Below are 10,299 nucleotides of genomic sequence, written 5' to 3'. Positions count from 1 at the left end.
AAGTTATTTTTACTATGATAACGACTCAAACGATGTATTAAATGTGTTTTTGTTTTAACTTAGTGAGATATTTTTTTACAAAAAAAAATAAGAAGAAATAAGCAAAAAAAAATTGCAAATATCCTTCTGATATAACAATTGAATTAAGTAAATATTCAATTATTTTAAAAATTGACAAGCCTACAGCTCATAAAGCCTAGCCCCCCTGACTTTTTAGTCTTTTTTTAAGCAAAATGTAACAAGAAGTAACAAACTAGAAATCTTTTAAGCTAAATTTGATTGTTCATTTTTTTAAAATCTGGACATTTGAGTGGAAAATTATTTTAGATGTCAACAAATCTTTCATTTTTATTATTATTATTATTATGAAAAGAAAATGCTAACAATTTAAAAGTGTTCAGGTCTCTACACATCTTGGCCACCAGGGAGAAGTGTTTGTTTTTCTCTTCCACATGGATAAAATAAAATAAAAATAAGTAAAAATAAAATAAAATAAGCACAATCACTAGAAGACATGTAGGAGTGACCTTTGACTGCTTATGTTGCACCAACTTCAAAGTCAAGGGAAAATATTTTAAAAATTATTTCCATTATTATAGAAAATAATTAGAAACATAAAGTATGAAACACAAAATATATTTTCTTTGTGATAGTTGATGGAATTGTTTGTTTTTTTGTTGAAACAGGGAACATAAGATGATTATTTGGACATTCATAATGTTGCCATTGTTCATGATAGAATGTGTCTATTTATACTTGGTTTCTTTATTTAGAAGGTCATGACACACTAATATGTTTATGTATTACTCTGAAAACACATTTTCACATTATAAGATCAATGCAATTGACCCAAGTCATTTATAAGGGAAGTTCCATATTGTGACAACAGTACACACTGTCTTCTCTGAGAAAATGCAGTCATGATGGTCTGTTTTGCCCCAAGGCTACCAAGATCCCAAACCGGGATTTCCAAAACAAAATGCCTCTGTTTTGTTTTAAAGAATCTGCTTTTTTTTCTCTCCATAATTAAATTCCCATTCAAGTAGCTTGCGTATCGAGATAACAGTGTGAGCTCTTTCCTCTTTATTTACCATGAAATTAGTGTCCAGAGAAGCACTTAAATGTGCATTCTTTCACACGATTTCACTTTAATCTAACCAAACAAAACCTCTGTTGGGTGAAAAATAACTTTCCAGAATCCAAAAGATCCTATCTAATTTCTAGATTTAAATGTTACTAATTTAAATTTTCAAATGTAAAAAATTTTGAACAAAGTAAATAGTAAAAAAAATATTAGAAAAATTAAATATTCTATCCTAATAAGTTGTTCAAAAAAGTTTCTTTCAGCGTGGAAATAATAGTTAATTTGCAATAGAGGCTAGTTTAATAATTGTTAGGCTTTTTTTGTTTTTAAGACATTAAGCAGAAGATTTATAGACTTTCCTAAATAAATTGTTAATAACGTTCCAGTTTAAAAACACATTTTTAGTTACATTTTCAGGTTTGCTCGTTTTTAGTTTTCCATTGAACACTTTGATTTCCTTTTTTTTATTTTAAATCTGCCGCCCCTGAAAACACCATTAAAATAACAATAACAAAAGAGTTTATTAAATTTGTTCCCACAGAAATAGTACACAATGTGATCTTTTTTTATTAAATAAATACCAACCTTTTTTTGACTAAAATTACATTAATTCATGGGATGTAACAAAGATTTAAAAGACAAAAATGCATCAGATAAACTGTCATTAAGAAGAATCACTTGAGGTAACGTGATTGTAGATGTAGATCTAATAAAAATCCTTTCTTTCTTGCTTTCTGGTCTGAACATTTACTTTGGAGAAGTTTGAAACCTCTCCAAAATGCTTAAAAAAATCAGCTTTTATAGTTGCTTCCATGCAAAATGTTTGCAAAAACAACCGATATTTCAAGTTTAAGAAGATTTCAAAGAACAGAAAGTCAAACAACTAAAATTCCCCAACAAACAATAAACATCACAAAAAAAGTTAGCATCATAGTAGTCCCTGTTGTCTCTTCATTCGTGTCTTCTTCAAGATGTTCCAGCCACCTTTGTCCATAATTTCCGTTTCTTTTTGACACATCCTCACATAAGCGTGCGACAAATGCCTCAAAGTATATTCAATGTGGACTCAGTCATCCCTGGAGCGGTTTGGTTCTTCTTTGGTTTCTCCACAGCCCATGATCAACATTAGCTTTCTCTTAGCAAAAACACTTTTTGTTTTTGAGGTATCAGTGAGTTGGGTCTACCTGTGACCATAATCTGCATAAAAATAATCAATTTTCTACCACATTCATCCCACTGGATCCCAGCATCACACTGAAGGCAGAACGGTGCTGCTGGCATCAGAACCGGGTTGCTGGTCTGGTTCCCTGTGATCAACAGGTCCGGTGTTGGAGTAAAAAGTCTGTGGATGCAGGATGTCCAAACCTGGAGAGAAAATGTTGTACGGTAGCTCTACAGACTGCCGGATGCTTTCTTCATATGTAGGAGGAGGCTGCAAGAACAAAAAAAACAACAACAAAAAAAAAAAACGTTATTTTCTGGGTTCAAAGTTACACCTAAAACAAATCATTTTAGCTTATTGTTGTTTTTCAAGCTTAAAATGCAATTGTTGCTGCTCAGATTTATAAAAACACGAACAGCAGCTGTTTTAACTGTGAAATAACAGAACATTTGGAAAGCAGCACCAACACCCAAAAGGGGGACTTGTGATGCGTCATAGTGACTAGTATCATAGTACAGTAAAACATGCAATTAAAAATGATAACTCTACAGCTGCATTCACACCTGATGTGATTTGCATGAAGGGGCGTCTAGTTTCAATGTTAAGTTAATGTACAGACGAGATCTGAGGTCTTGTGGCGTGATTTGGGCGCCAGACGTGGCGAGGGGACTCAACTTTGCCTGTGACATTTTCAGTGACTCAGACTGTGTCCGAATTCCTTCCCCACTCACTACATAGCAGTCTATGTAGAGCGATCACTATTTTGTGGTGCTGTTGGAATCTACAATTTCAAAATCGAGTGCCCTAGAAATCTCCCAGAAGTCTTTGCGAAAACCAGTGTGCATCGATGCTTAGTACGTTAGTGAATAAAGACCACAATGCATTGGTTCTTAAAGTGATTTTTGAAAATGTCAAAATCAACAAAACTTTGGATTTAACCTGGCAGCGTGTGTGGGAAATTTTGTGGATATAACTCGAACAAAAGTTTTTGTTTCCCATATTTTGCAAAAAAATTTGAATCGCCAAATTTCACACTTTCCCACAAAATGGGCGAAGGTCCAGTCGCCATCCCATAATAATTGTAAAACTAAATGTGTTTATCACTGACATATGTTTTAGGATTTATTTGCGGATTAAAAACATTTTTTTAGCCCCATGTTTACTTTTTTGACATTTTGTCCACTGTGATGTCATTTTTTTTTTTGTTTTTTTGATTTATACTGTCAAAAATTCCTTTTAACTGTGAATTGTACTTCAATCTACCATGCATTTTTAAGGGTTTTTACTCCACACTACAACGTGAAACATGCTGTGCTGCTTATGATGCCACATCTGCAACTCCTTATCTTTCATTTGCATAAACTTTATTATTTCAAAGTTCTAATCATCTCATATCTCTTATGTTTGTACTATGCATGAAGTGGTATTTAGTCTCGATGTTAACTCTGTTCTTCAGCTGTCTGAGCATATGACTGCAATGAAATATTACAGCCATTCTGACTCACTTTCCAAGTCACAGTTAATTAAACAGATTTTCCATTAATCTAGCAGCACTGGATGTTTTGGTCACATGGTTGAATGACACTCACTTCTAGGAAAAATTAGAAAGACAATTTTAACAGATCAGAAGTTAACGTTCTTTATTTATTTATTACAAAATAAATAAATGAAGAATGTAGCAGATGTTTACTTATTCTGATATAACCAACATTTAAATCACTGACTGCAGCTGATTCAATTTTTCTAAAAGTGGCTGCAGATATTAACCTCGAAATCTGAGCCTGTTTGTGTTTACATTCTCAATTAATCTGTTCCCACTTCAGCTGGCAGGAACTTTTTTCTTCTTCTTCATTATCTCACAGATAAAATCAAACAGATTCACACTCCCTGACTGAGTTCTTATCTTTTAATTGCTTGGCGACCCCCCAGGAGACGGGAGCAACCCCACAGCCCTGCCCTTTTGTCTGCTACCCTAAGCTGAAAGGTCTTCCTGCCTTAATAAGTAAAACAAATAAAGGAACGTCTTTTCATGTGATGATCCAAAAAAAATGTTTGAGTGACATATTATAGTTTCTAAACAAACAAAAAAAAGGTTAAAGGAGGGACAAAGTGCAGTCACAAGGACAAAGCTGTGTTCTGGGGCTCTGTTTGCACTCATGGATTCAGGCTTTAATTATGTTTGATGTGGCTTTTTCTCATTACCTTGTTTGCTGAAGCGTTTTCTGGAGCGAAAGATCAACACGGTGAGACCGAAAAGCACGGTTGCCAGCACAACATGAGATGAGCCGATAGAGCATCCTGTTTACTGTTTTCTGGAGGCAGTCTAATCCTTAAACAAGCTCTTCTGACATTGCACGGCAACAAATTATCACTAGTTTACCCTTTTATAATCTTCACTTGTTTCCAAGCTGGGGTGTATCTCTAAAAATTGGCTAAAAGTAGGTTTTGAACTCAAAGATCATCCTCTCAAACTTAGCAACAGCCTCTGAAGGGCTGCATTGTTGGGGAATTTGCAACTGTATCATTTACTGCGACACGGCCTTAAATTCTAATTATATCCTACCTCAGTCACAATGGGCGCATTGAGGCCAAAGCGGTCAGCGATCATCATGTGGATCTGCCTCTGGCGGTCCTTCTTTCGCACGCTCTCGTAGGTGGGGAGCCTCGGCAGGGGGGCCTCTAGCGTGGGCAGGCTGTAGCTGGAGGGCAGGCCGACACAGAACAGCTCACCTGCCTGCTGAGCAGCACACAGGCCACATGGATGGGCAGAAAACAAGCTTTTATCAGCTGAGGATGCTCCTAACAGACTGCAGTACGTCACGCAGAACATCCTCCTGTCTGCATGACTTACCTGGGTATTGCTGTCCTGCTCGAAACACGGGGATCCCACCAAGGTGGTCCTGCTGTTGTAATACTGTGGAGGATCATCCTGTAAAATAATCAACAGAGGTTGATCAGTAAAATCTGTTGTTGTTTTGTGTTTTTGGTGTTCTTGTCGATAAAGGTGCTCATATATGCAGATGACGCTGTCTTTGTGGCATTTTTCTCATGATGGAGGCCATATATAAAGATAATTAAGCTCCAAACTGTGTTTCTGAGTGCTTCTTTATTCAAATCACTGTGAATTAGGAGCAGATGAAAAAATTCAAATTTAAAAATAGCTTATTTGGGATGTAGAAGCCATCTGCTCCGCCCCATTTGAGAGGGACCTGGCTACAGGAAAGATGGCACCCGACATCATCAGAAACCCCGGCCCAAAACTGATCAAAATTGTAAAAAAAATGTAATCGTAAACCTGGAAAAAACATAATTGTAAGGTCACCAAGTAAAATGAAGCTTTTTATTTTCACCGATTGGGTTTTTTCCAGTTCTGGTCGAAGATTCCATTTCTGGTAATCAATGTCTGCATCCGCCTGTAGACAAACTGGGGGTCTGGTCCGATTTGGTCCGGTAAGGAGTAATACGATACAGACCAGTTAATTCCCCTCAGTGATGCCTCGCTTCCGCTGAATGGTTTGTTTTCACGACACATGCGTGGTGTAGAACACTAGCGTGTCGTTCCGTCATTGTAGTGCAATGACTAGAAAAGCAACGGAGGTCATCCAGCAGCAGCTCGTCTTTTTCTTCCTTACTTTTGGTACATCCTGTATAAGATGAATTTAATGTTGTTTGAAAGAAGATTCAGAAGAATACCGCTTTAAAGAGGGAAACAGAATCGCTGGCTTAGTGCAACATTAGCACTTTCTAATGTCGTCATCACCTTCTGCCAATCAGCGGGTGCCAACAGCCAACCGTCCCATTCCATTTTTCTATGGACCTACAACAGATGTGAGCCCCCAAGAGGTACGGGTCAGAACTGTTGAATGGGTCCATTTTACAATTGAAATGCTAAAAATACTGGACTGTACCGCTTCGATTTCCTCATCTGAGCTGGCATCTGGCTCTAAACTGTATGACTGGATAGCTCCAAAATTGCTCGCCGTTTTGTTGCACAGGTAATGGGAGGGTTGGGAGGGGCTGTAAGCTAGTGTGAGAGTGTAAACAGAGAACTCTCGGTAACGTAAAATAGGGTGGTGTTGCTCCAATTGACTATATATGCCACATTCTGGCAATAGGTGCTCCATGCCAATAGTTCCGCCCACAACTCTGAGGCGAATTTGAACTACTGCCGCTCTGCAGAAACTATGTCCTTAAAAAAAATCATTTTTTTTTATTTTGACTAAAAATGGCATAATCACAATTAAAGGACCACTGGGAACGCTTTTAAAACACGTCTAAAGATGATTGGAGTGTATTTTTAAACTTTCTCTGAAACAATTAGCTTACAGTTTGATTGGAACACTACAACCAAGTGATGGGCGATATGGAAAAAATCGTTTATCACAATGTAAATTATTTGACATCACAATTATGATATATATCATGATATACCACAATAAAATATATTTTCTTAAAAAAAAAAAGACAAAATATCATTACTTACTTTTCTCTGACTTTATTTTTTCAAGTAACATGTAACTGAATCGTTAAAAATGAGAAAAAGTGCACAGCAGTTTCAAGTTTCTTAGTAGGAAAACACATTTTTCACAAAAGTTCGCAATAGAAAACAGAAGAGAAATGGTACGATAGATACCTTTCTATCGCCCACACAATATGTATTCACATATCGCCCATCACTACTACAACCCCTTGTTTGTCCACCTGCAAACAGTCAAAGATCTACTCATTTCAGCCCAATTGACCGATTCTTACACCTCGTTTCCCCATCACAGACCCGGACCAGTTTAGCACCGCCATAAATTATCAGTAAAAGAAAAAAAACGACGACCACCCTCAGATTTGCCCCTCCCTTTGCAGCCCCTCCCTGCAGAACAAGAGCTGTTAGTGTCTTGACTGTATGAAGGACAGGGATCCTAAAAAAGTTAACCAGAAACACCAGTGAATTGCCTGGAGTCTAAATGAGTCCCCCCTTTTGTGAGGAGAACAATGTGACGTCCCAGTGAGTCATGAGGGTCCCCGGGCGACAAACCCCACCGAGAGAGAGGTCTTTTCACTGCCTCTCTTCTCCCCTTGTTCTTGCAGCATGTACCTGCTAACGAGCACACTCCAGCGCACATGATGCCGCCGCATGTCATTTGAGAGGGCATTACAACGAGTCAATTTGTTGCTTGACTGAGATTAAATCCAGTAAGAGGTATTCAAAGCCACTAATACTAAAAAGCGACTTGCAGAGCGTTCAGTTTAAGCTGCGTCAGGACTTTATGATTTTCCCAGGCTAAAAAACAAACAATGACATCATTCCCACTTGTGAGAGCGACTGGCAGCCACGACCTTTGCCATAACCCTCAGCACTTTCTGAAGAGGGAGAGATGGCACCGAAAAGGTGACGACAAAGGTCCCGTTTTCCCCTCGCTGGTTTGTACTTTGAAGAGCGTCCTCAGGAAGGAGGAAAGAATGGAGGGGTTGTTCTTTTGTCGCCTGCCATTGAGTCAGTCAGTGTGAAAAAGCACAACCGTGTAAAATCAGCGTCGAAGTCGGGGGAGGATCTCTGCGGCCTTGCACTTTTTCTTTTTCTTTTTTTTTTTTCAACTTAAAGGACATTCATTGTCCCTCTTGAGTCCCCAACACCCACAGTGGGGCCTGTCTTCCATTCATGGAGCAGGGAAAGGTATGTGGCTATGAACCAGGACTCATCTACACTTGCTTTCACGTATTCAACCTTTTTGTTGAGAAAAACCCAATTACCCAATACCTACAGGTCTTTGTTTACAGCTTGTCACGAGTGGTTTCCTGCACTGACCTGTCAGCTCTTCAGCTGTACTGTGTGTGCCCACGCTCAAGAGTTTCAGAGTGATCAGGGTGTAAATAACAAGAAACAACTTTTCACCGAACACAGCTTCCTGTCTGTTGAAAGAGGGAGGTAGTCGTCTCTGGCGTTCACAGATAAAGCCTCACCGCTGCCACCGATGCAGGAGGAGGACAGGTCAGGAAGAGGAAGCAACAAACGCTTTCCTCCAACGGATTTACTGACAGTTATCTCCAAAAAGAATTTATCTATTTATTCTTTTACACACATAATAAAAATCACTTTTGAGTTCAATTTGTGCAAGTTTAATACCTAACTGTAAAAAAATGGTAATTCAAACTGAGTTTATTCAACTTTTTTTGCACTAAAGCTACAAAAGTTCCCCTCAAATGTTATTGCTGCAGCACTACTATAGTCCCAGATGCTGAGCTGCAGGACTGAATGTACAGCTCAGAGAGAAAAAAATCACTTTCAGAGAATTTCTCCTCCACCAAACAACTCACCGCAGCAGCATGTGGGTCCTGATAGGAGCGGTGTTTGCAGCAGTGAGGATCCTTGCGGTAAATAGTAGACAGCAGCGCCACAATGATCACAAAGAACACCAGAGAAGAAACTGTTCAAAAGAAAAATCAAATTTTATTGCTGCTATATTGTCAATATTGTTTAAAAGGAATAAGCAACTTTATTTAATCCAAAACTTTATTTAAAACTATTTAACACATTAAAAAACTCCAAACTCTGATGTTAAAAATGATTTTTTTTCCTAGGGGAAAAAAATATTTAGAATATTCCAAAAAATATAATTGCTCCAAAAACATGTCCCAACATGATTAACTTAAGATTTTGTTTGAAGATACTGGTTTTAAGATCATTTAATCACACAAATATAGAATGCAAATAGTAAATAAAAGTTTACATTTGTCTATTTAGATGACAATAAACACACTAAATGTGAACAATAAAACTCCTTATATTAGAACATTGATTGTTATTAATATTGACAGAAAAATATAAAAAGTTTTGTGCCTTGTTCATGATGTACTTACGGGATGCAGCGACCACCGTGAGTTGGTCGGCTATCAGGTTTGAGGAGATGGTTGGACTTGCAGTTGTGGACATTTCCTTTGTGGAAACTGTAAAAGAATCCCCGGCTTAGAAATCCTCCAGAGCGCCTCAGTCTTGGCTCAAAGCCTGTCATTTCACGTCCTAGACGGAGAAAAGGACACGGAATCCATCGCTGCTCTTCAAAGTCTGCTCGGTCCGGGACATGGTGTCAGACAGTCCTCATGCGCTCTGGAAGTCCTGATCTGAAAACTCTCGCTCCGTAAACACGCCGCGCGCGGCTATATGGGCGCGTAAAAGCGCATCGACGCGCCCTCTCCAAAAGCGCGTGACGTCGCTCCAGCTCTGCGCTTTGGACCAAGCAGCACTAATTGCCATTGATTGTTTTTTTAATGGCTCCACATATTGAAGAGGAGATCATTGGCAAGCGCCATAAAACTATTTGCCTTCTTATGAAATCTAAGTGTGTGTGTGAGAAGCGGTGAAAACCCTGTTTCATGAAAGTATCCAGACTGGGTTAACCCACAACATGCCTAAGCCGGAATCCCGTTACCCTGGAAACAGTAGGGGTCCCATCCTGAGAGGATTTCTATACAAACAAAGACGCTAAATGTAGCATTAGTATTCATGGATGGAAACTGTGGAAAACATCATTTATTTTGATTTAAGTGGTCAAACAAAATCAAATGAATATTTTCTCCACACATTTAATTCATTTGTATAATTTTAAAACAGCATTTAATTTTATTTTGACACATTTATGAAGAAGATTTATGTTCTTTCTCAACTCCTTCTGCAGATATTCAGATTGATTTGCCATGTAAAGACGCTGATTTGTTAACATTTCAACTTTTTGCTTGATCTTTATTGATGAAAAATATTACTTTTTGTATTTACTGCAGGAACATTTTTAAAGTAAACAGAAAAATTGAAAGATATTTTCACTAACAACAATATAGCTCCAGAGCCACATGCTCCCCTTTTGGCTTTGAATAAATATGCTAATGATTTTAATAAATTATGAGTTTGTTTGTTAATTTTGATTTTTTTAAATGAGGTTATCTTTTAACAATAACATGAACTTTTTTCAACCACACCTGATATTACAATAAATCAAGAGGACTTGTGTGCTTTACAAATCCTCTAAAAACTGTTTATTATTAACATAAATGCTATTTTCTGCTC

The 10,299-nt window shown here is 37.8% G+C and overlaps 1 protein-coding gene across 2 annotated transcripts; it reads right to left on the bottom strand.

The window, feature by feature from the left end:
- Positions 1-1,602: 1,602 nt before the first annotated feature.
- Positions 1,603-9,686, bottom strand: si:ch73-364h19.1. 2 transcript variants are annotated; one of them, XM_024272485.2, is made up of 5 exons: positions 9,099-9,686; positions 8,556-8,665; positions 5,098-5,175; positions 4,810-4,983; positions 1,603-2,516 (listed from the first exon to the last, which is right to left on the bottom strand). In XM_024272485.2, exons 1-5 carry the CDS (start codon positions 9,169-9,171, stop codon positions 2,334-2,336), a joined length of 618 nt encoding a protein of 205 aa, XP_024128253.1. In that variant the 5' UTR covers positions 9,172-9,686; the 3' UTR covers positions 1,603-2,333. The 2 variants fall into 2 exon arrangements, with proteins under 2 accessions (XP_024128253.1, XP_024128254.1); XM_024272486.2 differs by having other exon boundaries at positions 1,604-2,516; positions 4,810-4,980; positions 9,099-9,685.
- Between the last annotated feature and the right edge of the window lie 613 nt (positions 9,687-10,299).

The sequence above is a fragment of the Oryzias melastigma genome, linkage group LG8 (genome assembly GCF_002922805.2).
Source record: "Oryzias melastigma strain HK-1 linkage group LG8, ASM292280v2, whole genome shotgun sequence".
Classification (NCBI taxonomy): domain Eukaryota; kingdom Metazoa; phylum Chordata; class Actinopteri; order Beloniformes; family Adrianichthyidae; genus Oryzias; species Oryzias melastigma.
Note: the sequence above shows the minus strand (reverse complement) of the source record. Positions and strands in the feature narration are given on the sequence as shown.